A 19400-nucleotide genomic window follows, 5' to 3' on the forward strand; every position below is an offset into this window, starting at 1 on the left:
ATAGTAGTCTAATTTACGCTGAATTTCTAGAAAAACATTTCTATAGAAAAGGTGTTATCTGGATAGTCGGAAATGCCTAGTATGTATTTCTTAAAATTGATAACCACTTCTATGTATCTAGAAAATAGCTAGACTGTCGAATTTCAATAAAAGTTTGGCCACGATTTTATCCCTTATATCTTTGAGAGTAGTGAAAGATGAAATCATGGAGAGTAAAATATATGAAAGGTGTGGGGTTTCCTGGGGAAATCTGCGTGAAAATTAAATTTTCTTCTGTAAAGATTTTCTACCTTACGCAATTTTACGAATCGATAGAGGAGTATTGATTATACTGCCATAAATATGGGTACAAAGTATTTACCTAAATAAATTTAATCTACTGGTTTAATTTTAAAAGTTTTACATACTTTATTACTGATATAATAAACTACATACTAAAAAAAATATTCAAAACGGTCACTATTTTCCTGAATACAGCACCGATGTCTGTTAGGCCATTCATTGACCGCTGTACTATTCTTAGGAAAACTGTCCACAGCTTCTGCCTGTCCCTGCTTCAATGACACCACATTATGGTGACGTCTTGTGCAGACCATGCCATCTAAAACTGACCACAACTTGTAGTCGACTGGATTAAGGTCTGGGCTGGCTGGCTACCAATGGCCACTACTAATAAATTCGGGTACATGATTTTCAAGCCACTGTTGAGTAGTTTCGGCCCATTCAGTTCTGTTGAAATATCCATGGTCTATTTTGAAATATATTGTCGCCGTGATAGAACACTCACCACCAAACCATCACCGAGGCAGGATAATGACCTCGTTCGATCCTTGGCACCACTTTGCGGGCTTTCTTCGATGTCCGTGCATAAACTTTATCGTTTTGCTTATTGAAAGATTCGTCAACAGTAAAAAGTTTCTCATCTATAAAGAGGATTTGTTGGTAACTTTCTTTACCGTACAACTGCGTAAAATTTCGAAAGAGAGATGAGACTAATGATATTCAGAGTTTGTATGCAATTGTCTAGAATCCTTTGTTTCTAAGCTTTTAGCTGCAATTGAGGAAGATATTATCAAATACGATACGGGTGCCGATGGAGATCGAACCTCCTGAAATCTCTAGGAAATTTTAATACCGATGGAAAATATTAACGATATGTGGCATATTTTATTTTGAGCATATCAGAACGTATTAATTACGATTATGTATTTTTAAAATACAGATACACTCAACTTTTCTAGTGCATAGTTCATAGTGTTACCGAGTATAATGTGTAAAAAGATGTTTTGAACATAAATAATTTGATTTACTAAAACTTTGAAACGTATTTGTAATTTATATTTTTGTATAGAATTTTCTCTTTGTAGGTATTTGTATTCTCCATAATTGTCGTTTGTATATGATCGTTTTCGTACTTTCGTATTGTGGATCTTGTTAATTTATCTAAAACGTGTTTTGTGTATTTAAAAATTTCGCGAAACGTGGTGTAAACAATTGAAAGAGATTCACAATGCATTGTGGAAAAAATATAAAAAGATCTTCTTCTTAGCTATCTATCGTCCATTTTTGGACATAGGTCTCTCCCAACACCTTTCATTGATCTCTATCCTGAGCAACATACTTCCAATTTGTTCCGGATACTCTTTGGATGTAATAAAAAAAAAAGAAATCTTGGATGTAATAATATGGTAAATTGAAAATGGCGATACTGGGGGGTGCAGTGTGTAAGCATACCTCAAAAAATTCTACAGAAACCCAGTGAAAATATTGCGACTTTTCCAGTATTATCGTGATTAAATAAGCATCACATAAATTGGTAAACATGGTAATTTTCACACAATGCAGCGTCTGATCCACGTTAGGAGCTGCAAACATTGACGATTTCTTTTCATATACACATACGAACTATGTGAGCTAATGAGCACCTTAATGAATTGGAGTAAGAACTTTTAAACATCACCTGGGGCTTATTGGGTCTGTACGAAACTCACCTAACAAGAGAAAAATATCTTATTGCGCCGTATATTGCGTTTTTTAAGGTTGGCGATCCAAACGGCAATTGTACCTGTGGACACTGCTGCATGAAAGATTTCTGCGTATGAGCGGTGACGAAGTACTGCACAATATCAAACTATATACTGCGAATAAAAGATATAGCCTATAGATTATACTCGGATATTCACCGACAGGAATTTCTAGGCAAGAAAAAAGCAAGGAGGCAAGAAGCGTACCTTTGGAGCAAAAGAACTAGGAGACATATTATATTGGTCATTTTGGATTGGGCAACAGTAACGATCGAGTAGAAATGTTATACACTACTTTACAACAAAGAAAATTTTTTCGCACTATAGATTATAGACCACCCTAGATACACGCTATATATACAATATATTATGGAGCAAATATTACGATAAACGTGAAAACAGAATATAACAAACTGATCAAACAAGGTCGCTACCCAAGAACGAAAACCCTGATACAAAAACAATGTTAATACCAAAACGGTTTCCGATTTGTGGTTTAATTCTACATAAAATAATATTTATACCAAATCCAGATAGCAATACACTACCATCAGTAGAGACATTGAAAGAAATGCCACTAAATGAACATCAATAAAGTAAAACGCTTTTAAAAATACTTTTATATAGCTGTATCTATTTCTGTTTAGAGATAGTTTTAGACCAGAGTAATAAATTCAGTGTGCCTATTGTCTTTCTCTTTCGCTCTTCGATTTTTATTTCATCACGTCCATTTCTTTCCATCTTTACCCCCAAATGGATATATTCGGAACATGAATAAATTAACTTTCCATCGTCCTAGCTAAGTGCATGGTTTTCAACTACTATGGATATATATTTCGTTTTTTTTTTAATAACATTTAGACCCCCTCGCTCGTTAATCGCTTTGTTATCAACTGCAGATCTTCCTGGTCTTGTGCGATAACTACTTGATCGTCCATTGGCCATCCCAGAGCATGTTCTCCATTTCTTCAGTGCCTCATTCAGATAGATTTTGAGTGTTGGAGATAGACTGTAGCCTTGCCGTAGTCGCTTATTTACCCTAAAATTCTTGGAGGGTTGTTCGTCTTTATTTTTGATCGAAGATCGTTGTATAATCGTTGTATTACTTTCACAAATGGCTATATTAATAGATAAACTTTCCAGTACTTGCCATAGTCTACATAGGGGTATTGTATCATAAGTTTTCATCATGTTCACAAATGAGAGATGAGTTGGATTATTTCTAGCTATTCTTTTATCATTTAAAGTCGGGTTAAAGTGTAGATGTGGTCGGTGCAAGATCGTCACAACTCGAAATCCTGCTTGCTGTTTCAGCTCAAGTGGTTCATATTCGTTTTCGACTAGGATTTTCATAACTTCGTATAATCTACTGAGAGTGCTGGTAACTGGGACGTGGCGGTAGTTCTTGCAGTCTGCCTTATCTCGTTTTTATGGATCGATATAATCCATCCTTCTTCGCATCGTTGGTATTGCATTTTTCAGAAGTTCATCAGGGATTCCTTCAAGTCCGTAGGCTCTTTTATTTTTTATGAATTTTCTAAGTTTGATTTGGATTTGGTATTTTGGGTAATTGTTCGCAATATTTAGGTCTGGACTCTTGTAGTTCTTTTGAGTAGTGACGTTTAAATACATTGATATTGATGGTTTGTAGGTTTGTTATATTTATGTCCTCTTTCCTTAGATTTCGTTTGAATCTCCAAACCTCCGAAGACTTTCTTCCACCTAGACTTCGAAGGCTTTTTTGTAATCCAAAGACACACATACACTGGCTGATTAAATATCGGTGCACCTTTGAACAAGTACATTTACGGCGAATAAAGCTTGTTAAATTATGTACTTACTTACTTACTTACTAGCCAACGCCCACTCTTGGCATGTTAGCCATTTGGTGGCACGCTGACCAGTATAGACGAGCCGTTTCTCGTAGGCGATCTTCATCCTCCTCGGGTGGGTCTGTTTTCAGGGCTGGGCACTCTGAAAGGTGAGCAGCATCCATCTGGGGCTGATCACATAGTGGACAGTTGTCATTTTCGCGGACGCCGATGCGATGTAGTCGATGCGATGGGAGGCCAGGTAGTCATGCCCCGTAGTTGTTCTGAACACGACTACACTAATGGGTCTCGGCAAGTTGCGAGGGATTGGTGACTCTATTAGGTGGGCCCAAGATTTTCCAGCAACGGCTTGTATTTGCTGCTCTTTTATCTTCGCTTTGATTCCTCTTCTAATGGTGGACTTTGCTAAATTATGTTAAATTATGTGTTCCTAATGTCTTGCTCAAGTTTGTTGTGTATATTTCCGGTGTATAATTTTTAAAAATATTTTGAGCACATGACTAATTAAACTTATTGTATATTAACTGTATATTTCATTATATAAGTCGCCTAATATTCCAATCTGCTCTTCTTATATTACCTTTATGATTTCTTGCTTGATCAGCACTTGTTGTCTTTTTGCTCTTTCTCCATTTTATCGCTTCCAAGACCTCATATTTTGTTACGTCTGAACCGTGGTCAAAATTTTCCTTTTCTAATACTTTCTTGGCTTATAATACACCAAAATGAAAGATATTCTTTGAAGAAGTCATTTAAACCACGGCACAGGTGTAAAACTCTCCTAACTGAAATATCAATGTTTTTCATATCAGGTGAACGTATTGATAGTAACGTTCAGAATTCGCCAACATGCCTTTTATTAGTAGTAATATGTAAACATATTTCCGTTCTAATTACTGGCTTTTGTTTATATTTAATAAATTGATCGATAAAATCATATTTGTTAAAAGATCAGAGTTGAACTGACATTATCACAATCGGTGCAATGGCCCAGTTCAACACGTCAGGGAACAAATATGCTTGCATATTATTTTGCCAAGGATTCTACCCAGCCGTTATCGTCTTATCTGAGTGTGTGTTTGTGCATTGAAATGTTCAGATGACTAAATTTCAGTCATCATATCGTAGCGGTTAGCGGCGGCAGTAAAGTCATAAAAATAGAAACACTCATTTCGGTTGTGTTGTGATAGTCTTTGTGTAATTGTATATTTCATTATAATCCGTATTTGGTAAAGAAAGAAACCGAAGAGAGGAGTGGTGTTATCATTGTTAATAACGATTAGATTAGATATGTGCGATAAATTCCTACAACTTGTTTAATGTGGAAAAAACATAATTTCTCAAAATTTGTGCAATTCTTTTAAAAATATGTGCTGCTGTTTTCCGTTTTGTTTTTTCTCGAGAGAAAAAAAGCCAGGTTAGAAATTTGTTTACCAACATCTAAACTTTAAATGTTTAATTTATTTTTAATTGAAATCTAATGTATCTTTTGTGTAACTGTGATAGGTTATAATTATGAAAAGTATGACTTGTACTTTTGTTATTGTTTTGAAGATAAGATTGCTTTAAAATAACAACTGACATTTGAACTCTCAGCGCCACTATACATACTGTGTTTAAATGATTATATTGGTAATGATATACAATTATTATTATTATTGTCGATTTGCAACCTCCGCCCGATCGTTAATTCCATAAGTTCTCCTCCAAGCCCCGTTTGCTCACTTCTATTATTTCCTTTTCTTTTTTGTCCTACAAGCTTTTTTTGTATTTCTATTTCGGTATGTATCCATACGACAACAGCTATTTATTTTTGATGTCCTATGTGATTGTTTCTTTAACTGCTGTAGATATTCCTACCGATCTCGCCCAGAAGTACATTTATGTGGCAGTGAAAACAAATATCAATATACAAAGTAGTTAGTATAATTACCTTATCATTATGGTAATTAGTATAAACATATCGATATTAATAAACTTAGATAGATACAATAACCAGAAAAAGTGTTCTGTTAAATGTTAAAAGAATTATCTAGCAACTACAAATTTATTGGACTACACTGATTATCATAAATATAAATTTATCGTCGAGATTTATCGAGAGATTACGCGACTTGTCTTCGTGGACGTAAGAGGTAGGACTCGTTGGCAGAGCTGGCTGACTTTTCATCCATACATATCATTGGTTCCCAAGAGGTGTATGCAGCTCTTGAATAATTCTCCACTAATGTTAACATCAATTTGTATTAGTAACGGGGCAAACCAACCGACCCATATTCTCTAGACACACTATGCTCTTATCAGCCCTCTTCACACACGAATATACCACGGCACACAAAATAGACCTCTGCTTCTGCAAGAAGATTAGTCTTCTATCGTCCATTTTTGGACATTCCTTTCCCAACTCCTTCCATCGATCTTTATCCTGAGCAACATACTTCCAATTTGTTTCGACTATTGTTTTTATGTCATCTATTCATCTCATCTGTGTTCTTCCTCATGGTCGTCTACTTTTGTAAGGTCTCCAATTTTGTATTGTCGCGTTCCACAAACAAGAGATGCATAATATTAGAAAATAATCATATAAAAAATCTCAACAATAGGGATCACGCCCTAAACTTACATTCAACGTGGAAGTCACTAATCAAAAAACACATTCAATATCAAGATTAAAATAAAAATTCTAAGCTCCCAAATTCAACTGCAAAATCCAGGCCTGAGCACCCCCTCCTGTCGAAACATGTGTCTGTAGCTTCCGTCCGAGAAAAGATAAGAGATACGCTCAACGTAAGCCTATGGTGATAAAAATTATATCAATTTTATTTATTTCATGCTCAACATATCGACAATGACGAATGACGAATAGTTCGCCGAAACATTTACATTTTGTACCAAAAGGAAACGACATTCTCAACGGATGACCACCCGGGAAATCATAATACATTCGTTCTTTAAAGACATATAGGGGAGATTATAAATAATATAGTATATAGCAAAAGAAGCAAACAGAAGCAACTATAATTACATTATCCTATTTACAATCGATCTTATTTACATGTTATTGATCTGTGACAAACTTGAAAACGCTATTTCTGTGTTATAAAAAAGAAGACTAGAAGAAAGTATAGAGCAATATGTCGAAACGTTTGATATTACTAAAGTATAGATACACGATAATATAATTAAAATAAAGCCTTGTTAGTACACACCATCGTCCACGTTTCCTCTCGATATCGGTATAAGTCGGATTGAAATGTGTACTATTTTCTTTTTTTAGTCTTAACTTCCCTAAAATTTTTAATTTTGCTCTATCCGAATGTTTCCGAATAATTTACATCTTCTATATTAGGTACAGCGCTACAGACCATGGAGGCCCTTGGCTTCTATTTTCTTTGTTAATTTTTTCCACTTCTTCCTGTCGTTTGCTCCCTTTATCTCTCCAATTCTGCAGTCCTATACCATTTAAATCACCTTTAACTGTTTCTAACCACTTTTTCCGTGGTCTTCCTCTCTTCATTTTACCCCAGCCTCCTCCAAAAATTACCTTTTTTACACAACGTTTCTCTGGCATTCGAATGATGTGACCTAACCTGATTCTCTTTGCTTTGACTTTTTGTACAATTAGGGGTTTTCCATACATCTCCATTACCTCTTTATTTGTTCTTCGTCAGTTTTCCTTCGCTGTCCTAAAACCACCAAAAATCTTCCGCAACACCTTCCTTTCCCAGATCTCGATTTTCATTTCATATTTCTTATTCATAGTCCAGATCTTACAGGTATACTGCCACTGGCCGAATGACTGTTTCATATATTCGAATTGCTACCCTACATAAATTGTTTGCTTTTAGAATATTGTTTAATGAGCCCATTGCTCTACTTCCTTTTAATAGTCTCTTTTCTATTTCGTTTTCTTCTTCCCCTTTATTCGTTATTGTTACACCCAAATACTCGAACTGGCTGACATTTTCAATTTTGTAATCCTTTTCTCTCGTTTTAAGTGTGACGAATTTATTGTGTTCTGTTATCTCACCACGGATTTCCATATACTTTGTTTTTGCTTCATTTATATACAACCAAAATTTTCGTGCTTCATCTTCAAAGTTCTTAAACAGAGGACTATAAATCATCTGCGTACGCTATACATTGCTGTTTATAGTGGAAAATGGTACCCGTAGTTTGGATTTTACTTTCTCTTATTATTGCCTCCAAAACAAAGTTAAAGTAGAAAGAGATCAGTAGAAAGTGGATCCCCTTGTCTTAATCCTCTTGTAACCGAAAACAGATTTGACATACTTCCTTCTATGACCACTCTATTGTTTTTACGTGTTTTATTTTATAAACTTTTTTGACATATTTTGAAATTAGCAAATCGATCGAAAAATGGATCTTAGCCGAGAACATTTTCGAGCAATAATTTTTTACAGTTTTTGGAGAGGATAATCCCAACAGCAATGTCTCGCTGAGATGGTTTTTGTGTTTTGGAATGAAGTTTCACACCAGTCAACTTTCCCGCTGGTATTGCGAATTTCAACGTGGTCGCTCCAGTCTCAGCGACGAATCCAGGCCAGGTCCATCAACAGCAGTCACACATCAAACCATTGATGCGGTTCGTCAGCTAATTAAGGATGACTCCAGGCGCCGTGTAACATACCGGAAGATACAGGCATCTTTGGACATTTCAAAGACCTCGATCCCAAAAATCCTACATGAAGAACTGGGTGTTACAAAGTTGATTTCCCCTTGGGGAAATTTCACTCAGACTCAGGACTCATTTGTCCACAGAAAAGCAAAAAGCGGTTCGCGTCAATTGGTATCGAAAAACGTTGTAACGGTTCAACAAAGGAAGCTCAAAAACGTTTATAGTATTAACGTTTATAGTATTTTTAGTGCCGATGAATCTTGGATTTACTCGTACGAACCGGAAAATAAACGTCAATCCACTGTGTGAGTGTTTCCAAAAGAAAAATCAACAAAAGTGATCCGTTCTCGAAGTGTGTCAATGAAAATGGTCGCATTTTTGTGTAAAAATTGGTCATGTGGCAACAATTGCTTTAGAAGATCGAAGAACTTTTACTTCTGATTCATATATAACCATTTGTTTGCCAGAAGTTATCGCGAAACTTTAACACAACGGCGAATCATCCTACAAGTGCTCACACTGCCCAAAAGACAATAGAGTTTTTGGAGCTTCAAAACATTGAATTATTAAACCATCTACCGTATAGCCCCGAACTGAGTCCCGACTACTTCTTTACTGGTTTTTGGTAAAAAAATTTTTACTGGGACGTACTTACATCAGAAAATACAAGTACTTTAATTTATATATAGAAAAATGCAGTGCTAGAAACTCAGGAAGACTAAAAACAATTTAATATGCATTGAATAATACATTACTGTCGTTTTTGACCTTTCAGTTGACAGCTAGAAAACAGTTAAGATTAAAGATATATTTCTGATATTTAACTAACATTTGCCCCTACAAATACCGAAATTGAGAGATCTTTTTACCAAAAGAAAACCACATTCTTAACGGATGAATAAAATAATTAAGCAAAAAAGGACTATTTTCAACTTCCACAAAACTAACATATATTTATATATTACAGGATCCATCTTGTAAAGACAATACATTTTTGAGACGGCTAAAGCCGTATTCCCGTTCTCCTCCGCCAATTCTCCAGGTCCATGGCATCCTCCTCCTCCAAACCACGCGATTCCATCGCTCTTCTAATTCCTACCTCTTTTTCTTCTTCCAGGGGGGCTTCCATCTGTGAAGTTTCTGGGGCCAACGTTCGTCAGGCATTCTCAATAGGTGTCCAAACCATTTTAAACCTCTTATTTCTATTGTCTCAGTGACCGTTTTTGTAGCATTCATGTTATTTCTTATAGATTCGTTGGTATTCCCTTCCAGCCTTGATGCTCTAGTATTTCTTCTCAAATAATCCATTTCAACTGCCAACAATCTTCTCTTCAGGTCTGCATTAATTGTCCATACTTCAGAACCATAACAAAGCACTGATTTAACCATGGTTTGCCCTATTCTTTTCTGTTCCTTTTGGGAATGTTGCGATCCCACCATAAGGAGTTCAGACATCCTCGAATTTTACGTCCCTGATTAATTCGGTGTTTAATTTCGGTTTCTCCCAAGCCGTTCTTATCAATAAGTGCACCTAAATATTTAAATTTTTCTATTTGTTTGATTTCCACGTCCTCGTACATCAACACTTCGAACCTTGCATCTGAATTGATAACTAAATATTCTGTTTTCTTCATGCTGACTTGTAACCCCCATTTTACATATTCTCTGTATAGACGCCTTATCGTAAATTCCAGATCATAAGAATCTTGAGCTAGAACGACTTGGTTATCCGCAAAGTTCAGGGAGAACAGCACGTCATTTTGAATGGGGATTCCTATTCCCTGGCAGTGATTTTTCCAGTTTTGGAGGGCTGCCTCAATATATAAATTAAACAGTAAGGGTGACATGCTGCATCCTTGTCTTAGTCCTTTAGTTACTTTTATTGATAGTCTATTTTCGATTTTTAGGTAAGTAGTGTTATCCCTGTATACTTCTGTGATTATTCCTAAAAGGTATGGACTAATGCCGAGTTGTTGTAAAGCTTGCCACAATTTAAGTTTGAAACTGTATCATACGCCTTTTCTAGGTCGATGAAGGCTAGATGTACTTCGGTACCAACCGCTATTGGTACTTTAATTTGTTGTCAGCATTGATTCATTAGAAAAGTTATTCATTCTATTAGGAGTGGACCTCCTGCTTTAAGTAACTCTATAGCTATATTGCCAGGTCCTGGAGATCGTCCGTTTTTCATTTTAATTAACGCAGTACGGACCTCGTTGTTAGTAGTATTAATGTTACTATTTGTTTGTCTCTTTCTATCCCAATCTGGACTCTTTTAGTAAATTTTTATAGTGATTTTCCCACTTTTCTATAGGAATTAAGTTGCTTAAGGAGTTATGGGTGTTTTTCTTTAGGTTAGTGATAGTTCTTCATGCTCTCGTAGTCTGAGAACCACCAATTAATATTTGATTGCGTACCTCTCCGTTTTTCCTTTGATATGTTACTCTATTGCTAGATGTTTTATTTCTTAGCCATTTCTTATATATTTTGTTTTTTTCTTGTAGAATTTCTTTTACGTTTTCTGTCATCCATGGCGGATCGTGGTGTTTTTTGTCGTTGTTATCTGTTCCTAATACTTCATAAGCATTTTTTTTTATTATCTTTTTGAGGTTGTTGTATTCTTGTTCTACATCTATATTTCTTTCCATCTCATTTAGTTTCTTTTCTAATCTAGATTGAAAAAGATATTTAATATTTGGTTGGAATAAAAGGTGCAATTTATATCTCTCCGTTTTGTACTGTGTAGTATTGTATACTAACATATATTTCTGAGAGATATTTCTAGAATCTATTTTAATTAAAATTAAAAGATAAAATATGAATAAAAATGAATAGACGCCGAGATAACACATATTGCTATTTAATCATAAACGGAAATAGATTACTCAAAGATAACTTCGGTGAATAGGTACTACTATTTTATTTGTATTTTTGGGTAAATATTTTATTTTGTTTTGTATTATTATCTCTTTGATAGTAAATCGTTTTATAATAGTTTTATTATACAACTAGGATTTTACTGATGGTCAGAAGTGTTCGATCGTGCGGTGCTATTGCCGATATGTTTGGCAAATCATAGTTGAAGATCGAGCTTATTGTTGTAAGTTGGATGGAAACTGAAGAATATGTAAGCAGATGAGATTAAACCACAAAACGGTTAACGAAGCTGTTGACGATCAGTTGTATAATTGCATATACTTCAAAAAATCTGTTTATATCAGCAACTCAGTGAAAGAAGTTCGTGGAATCAAAATATGTGAGTGCACAATTAGAAGAAACTCGAACTGTAATGTAACTCGAAAATAATTAGGTATAAAAAAAATATAATGTAGCACGACTAGACGTTGCTTGAAGTGAAGATATCAAAACTGGAACGTTGCCAGAATGATATTGTGTCAGATTTCGTTCACTAATGATTATTTCTGCTTAAACTCGATTCACGAAAGGGAAACAATAGTGCTGATTGTTGACGGAAATATAATTACAGATCGGTAGCTGGTTTTAATTAAAGTAATTTTAGTCTTTATACGAGAAAATGTCCGTACGTGGCGCAACGTGCAAAGTACCTTCACATGCTCCTTGGAATTTTCTGGGTCGTAGAGGCGGTATCTGTTTAAAATTATCACATCTGGGTGAGAAGTATATAAACGTAGATTTTGGCACAAATCGCTTAAAACTCTTATAAGTATAACTAGAAATCACAATTTCACTATAAGTGAGTTCTCAAAAGTGGGATTTACTTTTTATTAAACAATATATGAAACAATTAAAAAAATTCAGTATTTTTATTGTTTTTTCTCATATATCTCAGCAACTATTTGAATATTCTTAAGAGGAATAAAAGTTTTGCAATTAAATTTTACTTAAGATAAACGTTGCAAATCTTAAAAAGTATTGTTATTAATGAAAAATACTAAAAATCACAACCAATTAGTTAGAAAAGCTTGTCTTTGTCATTTTATTCATTATAGTTGTATGAATTATGTATAGTTTATTCATTATTGTTGTAGAAGGGCGTTCAAACTTTCAAATGCATTTTGAAAAATTCAAATTTGTTTATTAAGAGAGCCTAGGGACATTCATTATGAATTTTTGAGCTATCTAAATAATTAGAATAAACATTTTTATTTAAAAATCCTTTAAAAGGTATATATATTCTAAAAATGCCATTTCGGGTTAGATCACAGAACGTTTTCGTCCATCAACTATTTTATATAATTTAATAATATTTACCATGGAAAAGGAATAAAATAACACATTACCTTTTCTGGATGTTTTAATCTCCAAGAAATATACTGAATACGGAACTCAGGTGTATAGAAAACCAACACACACCAACAGATATTTAAATTTCAAATCAAATCACAATATTAATATTAAAAAGGGAATTATTAAATCCTTATACTATAGAGCCAAAATTACTTGTTCTAACGAAAATTCGTTCTTGGAGGAAAAACATTTGTTAACATCTGTTTTATTAAAATATGATTACTTATCCTTTATCGTTTATAAGTAAGGAATTTTCAACAATCGATCGAATAGAACAAAACAACAGAACGAGATCCTACAGCATATGCAAGGAATAATACGTGGAAAATAACAATACCATACATAAAAGGATTATCGGAAAAGCTTAAAAGGATAGGAAATAAATTCAACATTTCAACAACATTCAAAACAACAAACACGTTGAGATCTATTTTGTCCAAAACCAAACCTAACAATGAACAAGAAAGGACAAAGAATTGCATTTATAAAATACCTTGTGAACATCAATCCTATATTAAAAATAGAGAATTTGATAGATCTCAAATATGTAAACACGCATGGGATAATGAACATAGGGTTCAATGGAATGATTTAAATATAGTCATAAAAGAAACGGATGGTAAAAAGAGAAAAATCAAAGAAGCGGCTCTAATTATGCTAAATGAGACCAATTGTGTTGCGAATTCCTCGGCAGAATGTAGTAGGATCTGGTTACCCATATTGAAAGAGGAAGTTTTTAAAAGGAAAATACCAGTATTGGTAAGTCAGTAACATTTTTTAAATAACAAACATATAAAATCGGAATTTGGTGTTTATTGAAGGTAAACTAAATGCACGATCAAATACTTACCATGTCGGGATAGTATCATGAGGTTTTTTCCTGGTTTTTCCCTCATAATTTACTATGGAATCACTAACAGGAGAATTTTACTGTCATCATGGCATGTATTTGTCTTTTTAAAGACGAATTACATGTTATGATTTTTTCTGACGGATATTCTCAAGTTAAAGTTGATTTCATGTAATCGAATGAACTATCTTATAAGTAAAGTCGTCCCAGGAACGCAACTCAACAATATTAGTCAGATAGATGAGTCAGATAAAATTAAATTATTAGAAGAATTTTTCACTAAGTAACAAAAAACAAAATTTGTTTAATTTACTAATGTTTGTATTTTGAGAACGATTTCCGAAGTGGAAATTGAAACGTCAATAAACGTATTTTAACCATCAACTATTAAGTCCATGATCAGTGCAGTTACTAGGTATACATGAGTGAAGCTACTAAATATGTTGGTAAAAACCCTTTAAATGATGTTAATTTGTTAATTAATTAATTAATTATTTGTCGGTAAATTTAAATGATGTAGTTTTAAACAGATTTGCTTCATGGCAACGCAAGACTCCCATGTCTGAACGTGAAGCTTACAGCTGCCTCCTATTTTTGTGAATAACTTTTTTTGGTATCTCCTATAACACCAGATATAACGGACTTTGTCACAAACTCGACCACCGTGTACGAAACGAACAGCTAATTTTTATGTATTGAATGTGACACTTACGATCTTTAATTTGTTTGTTCTAGGTAATATAGAGTCTATTATAACGAACGATGGCAATTCAACAAGACAAGGTAGGCCGCCGAGACAGGATCAACCCCGCTCCACACCCAGATCTCCACAATCACCGCAATCTCCACAACATCCACCGATGTCCAATTCGACACCTCAGTCACCTCAAAATCACCCCAGCCACACACCGCCTAGTCCACAGTCGCAACCAACTACCTCTACAACGGCTCCAGACCACAGAACGAATATCACTGAGGTAAATATACCACTAAAAACCGTGTTTTCAACATAATTGTAGAAAGAAACGAACAAAGTCCAACTTATAGTATTCTATCACGTTTTAAACTTTTGTATGAAGCATTCCTGGATTATAAATAACGCATGTTACATAGAAGTAATATTGTATGTAACATTAACAATAAAATATTAATATAACGTGAATATTTACCTCATACATCATATTACACAATAATGAAAACATCGACTAATGTTAATGAGTATAATTTATTTATAAATATTTAATTGTAAGAAGTAATTTTATCCAAATCATAATCACTTACTATTTTTATTGTAGGAGGAGCCACCAGCGCAAGGAAGCCCACTACCTCCTAGGTACCCGAAGATTGAAGATTTCGGCAGTGCCGAAGAATTACATAATCTATCATCAAAAGACTTGAAAATATTATTAACCTTAAATAGAGTAGATTTCAAAGGATGCGTGGAAAAGACCGAATTGTTAGAAAGAGCTGAACGACTTTGGGAAGATACAAATGATTCAAAGAAAGGTAAAGAAAAATATTTCAGTTTTCTCCTAAAATCATATAATTCTAATACAGAGCCATTGGGCAAAATGGTAAATTGTCAATATTTATCATTTGTACCTGCCCTCTTATAACTTTCCAGGGTCGTTATCGGTCTATCTATGCATTGTGAGTTATTGCATCCATTTTTGGATATAGACGTCCACTTTTAAAGGAATTTTGTTTATTACAACCTTACATGCTGACCAGACCGAGGTTGAAAATCGTTATGGTTATATGGCTATACACTGACATTAGATTTAGTTATTTCTTCACGCCTATTGATATTTTAAATTTAAACCGTTCTATAACATACAAAAACAGAAAACTAGACACAATAATAAATATAATCAGCAAAGAGAAAAATCTTTGAACTGCACATAATGAACATGGAGCTCTTAAAAAACAAACGGAAAACCACATCGCTTTCATTGACTTCGAAAAAGGTTTTGACCGAGTCGGTAGAAATAATATTGGGAAAATAACGAATTTGGGAAAAACAAAAATAGCGGTGAACACTCTTGAGAAAAGGATAGAAGAAATCGAAATCAACCAAGGAGTAAGATATGGCTGCAGCCTTATGTTCTAAAAAAAAACTGGAAATCAGTAGAGTACAGCAAAGACGAAAGTTTTAGTATCTAAAGGCAAATATCGTGTGTGGTCTAAATCGTCCTCAATAGAATAATCAAATTTTCTGTACTTGGGATGCGATACCAGTTATAAATACGTTAACGATATAGATAATGAAATTCTGCCCCTCATCTGTCAATTTCCTTTGTGGCTAATGGGGGTTTTCCTTACCTGTTTTTAACGGGATGGTTACTACTGATATCTCTCTTAGAGGGCTGTCTGTTAATATCATTTTTGCACATCATTGTACTATCCCCGGGCTTCTCTCTTCTGTTCCCTAGTCCTGCTTTCATTTATTTTTGCCTTGGTTTGTTCTATTCTCTGAAATGCGTCCCATTACTCTTCAGATTCCATTCTTTCTTCATGCCCTTCTTGAAACCAAGCTGTCTTCATTATTATCTCTCTCACATTGATCCATCCTCCATCTACGCTATAGTTTTGAGATTTTCTAGACTTCAAATCTATTCCGAAGCTCAATCTGAAACGAATTTTTCTCCTCTTCGTTTCGAATTATGTCATCTTTCTCGTTGACTGAATTTTTTTTTCACTTGCCATCATTTTCAACTACCATTTCTTACATTTAAAATATATTAAATAAATCTCATTACTTCTAATTACTACATCAGCACGGTATAGAACAGTTTTAGCCATTCTATACTACTGGTTGTTTATTATGTGGATGACTCATTATTACTTTAATAATTTACAGAGATTCCAGAAAACCTACCCATCCAAGATCTCTGCAAATTGTGTATGGATGCACCCTTAGACTGCGTTCTACTGGAATGTGGCCATATAGCAACGTGTACGGACTGTGGCAAAAAACTAGCAGAGTGTCCTATATGTCGACAATACGTAGTTCGAGTAGTCAGAACGTTTAAAGCATAAAATGTTATTAAATAATTAAAAACTGTACTTGTATCAAGTTGTACATATTTATGAATTGTTTGTTTATTACTGAACAGTCAATAAGAAGGTATTTCCTTTGATATTATGAAGTGTCAAGGGGTTCGGTTCATTCGTGATAGTTTTGGTTGAACTTTCTTAAGAGAAAAAAATCTCGTAATTAATTTTATATTTTTTAAAATATTTATTATTTTTATGGTAATTGTACTTAGTAATACCATAATGTTTTCACAGGAAGTTCTGAGTAATTACTTTGCTATGAATTCTAACTTCGCCGCAACTATGTACAGAGAGTCTTGTACTGTTTGCAATTACAATATCTTTTAAACTAGGTTCTCTTTGATTTAATAACCAATCTTGTCTGCATGTTAGATACACACTTGCTCCACTATCCGGGATCCAGTCTGACTTTTTGAACTGTGTACTAAAAGAGATAACATTGAATGCACTTATCTTTTTTTTCCAACTGTTTTCTCCAGGATTTTTATGTTTCTGTGGACACTTCGACATGAAATGACTGGCTTGCTTGCACCTAAAACAAATGATCTCACTTTTTTTTTATTTGTGGACAAATGTTTATTATCATGATATCTGCCTCTGTTGTTTACATTTTGCTGTTGACAGTTTTGACGTTTATTCGAATTGACATTGACAACAAATGCACCAACTGTCGAAGTTCTGTGAGCGCTGTCATCTGGAATCATGTCCATTAGTTTCGTTTTAATCGAATCGGCTGTCACTCAACCCCGCTGTGTTCTATGGCCGTCACCATGGGACTAAAACGGTCTGGCAACCCTGCTGACAACATCAGATTTCCGACAAGGACTTATCTAATTACATACCTGTTTTCGCAAGCTTCTGGGAAGTTTCCATAATCTGATTTACATATTATTCTTCCATGGTCGAACAATTTTCTAGCCGCAAAGAAATTAAAACACAAAGAAGTCCAATTTTTCTCGTAAACCCATTATTTTCATAGATATGTTTTAACTTATCCCAAACTTCTTTAGCTGTAATTGCTTCTTTAATATGCACATACAAGAAAGGATCTATAGATAACGCAATCTTTGCTTTATCTTTTGAAATTAACACTGTGTCGGCTTCTTCATCCACAGCACACTTACTTAGTTAGATCTTATACGAGGAAATTTTCCATCGCAAATGGCCACTCATAATTCTCACGGCCACGTAATTTTGGAATCGACGACAAATAATTGACGACCATCTTGTAACTAAACCACTACACAATTCGTACTGTTTTCTGTTACAAAACCTATTCTATCGTTGTAAAAACTAAACACATTGACGTAACAGTTACTTCTCAGCCTTATTAAACCGTTTCTGGGCCCATAACCTGTCATAAATACTGTGGACATAGGTCTTGGAAAAGGCAGAAATGGGAGTACACATGTTCAGTTTGAACACTTTTCTGCGATTACTTTACTGACATATGACATACCCATCATATATGTTGCATACACTGCAGGGGTTAACTTATGTTTCAAACTATTTCTAACAACCTTAACGTCACAAAACAAAGATGGTGTCGTCACTTAGCTCTACAGATTGCTCGGTCTATGTTAATTTAATATATACGTCTATGCTCTAAACCATAGTTACGTCGTTATGTGTACCAACGTAAGGAAAAAATAGTGCGAGTAGTGTTGCTATCTCTAGGTGAGTCCGAGAACTTGGACTATGACAGAACTGCACATTCGAAAAATATTCTACGTTTATTTTTAGATGGTCCAGGAGGATGTAAAATAATACAAAGAAGAATAGTATAAAAGATTAATATCTAATTAAACTAAAAAAATATATTTCTTTTGTTTTATGAATTTATTAGCACAATATCGTATATGATTGTATAAATTCACGAATGAATTGAACATAAAGAAACATTTTTAATTATAAATGTACATAATGCTATATAATTAGAAAAGAAAAGATGAAATCGAAAATACCCGTCGACGCATTATCTTGTTTATATATTTTATATTACAAAGTTTATATATCTATTTAAGAAATAATTTTTTTACATATTTTTTTGAAGTTTTAGCCATCTCTTTTATATATATTCCCACTATACACATATTTTTTGTATAGATTTTAAACGTTTTACTTATCTCGAGTGTTTCTTTAATTTACATTATAGTTTTTAATCTAAACATAAAATGTAACACCAATATATATCTCCTTCTTAGGAAATATGTACTTAAACACCAATATTTTCTTCCTTAAGGTAATGAAACAAACAGTTTGTAATGTTTAGTTTCTTTAACGTTATTGAAACTATTTATTATATAAAATGTGATTTTTTTATACTTCTGAATTGGTGATAGAGACTTTTAGAATGAGTATTAGTTGTAAGTTTATAATTATTGTTGAAACATAGTTATCTTTACTATTGTTGCGTATTGAAAATACTTCTCTGTACAAAAATTATTTAGAAAATTCAAATTTATTGCGGTTAAGATCAAAATATATTGTCAGGTATAACTTGAATACAAGAGTTTTATTTATTTGTATACCTTATTTCTTCGCGTGCCCTCTCCTCGTCGGAGATTGGTGACTCCCAATTGGAATTTTTCTATATCTTCTGCTAATCGTATAATTTTGGGCTGGCCTGATGTCGACCCATTGACTTAAATTTCGCAGCCAGAATTGTTTTGTCTGACGCCGCGTCTTCCATCGATCTTTCCTTCAACGATAAACTGCAGAAAACCATA

At 34.0% G+C, this 19400-nt stretch overlaps 1 protein-coding gene across 1 annotated transcript in view; it reads left to right on the top strand.

The window, feature by feature from the left end:
• Positions 1-16808, top strand: part of LOC140439371 (E3 ubiquitin-protein ligase RNF34-like) — a 41045-nt gene extending 24237 nt beyond the window's left edge. Inside the window, exons 4-6 of the mRNA XM_072529228.1 lie at positions 14350-14591; positions 14910-15120; positions 16475-16808. Coding sequence (XP_072385329.1) covers positions 14350-14591; positions 14910-15120; positions 16475-16653 — 632 coding nt within the window. The 3' untranslated portion in view covers positions 16654-16808. The remainder of the gene's footprint in view (positions 1-14349; positions 14592-14909; positions 15121-16474) is intronic.
• Positions 16809-19400: the final 2592 nt, after the last annotated feature.

Source organism: Diabrotica undecimpunctata, chromosome 4 (genome assembly GCF_040954645.1).
Source record: "Diabrotica undecimpunctata isolate CICGRU chromosome 4, icDiaUnde3, whole genome shotgun sequence".
In the NCBI taxonomy this organism is placed as follows: domain Eukaryota; kingdom Metazoa; phylum Arthropoda; class Insecta; order Coleoptera; family Chrysomelidae; genus Diabrotica; species Diabrotica undecimpunctata.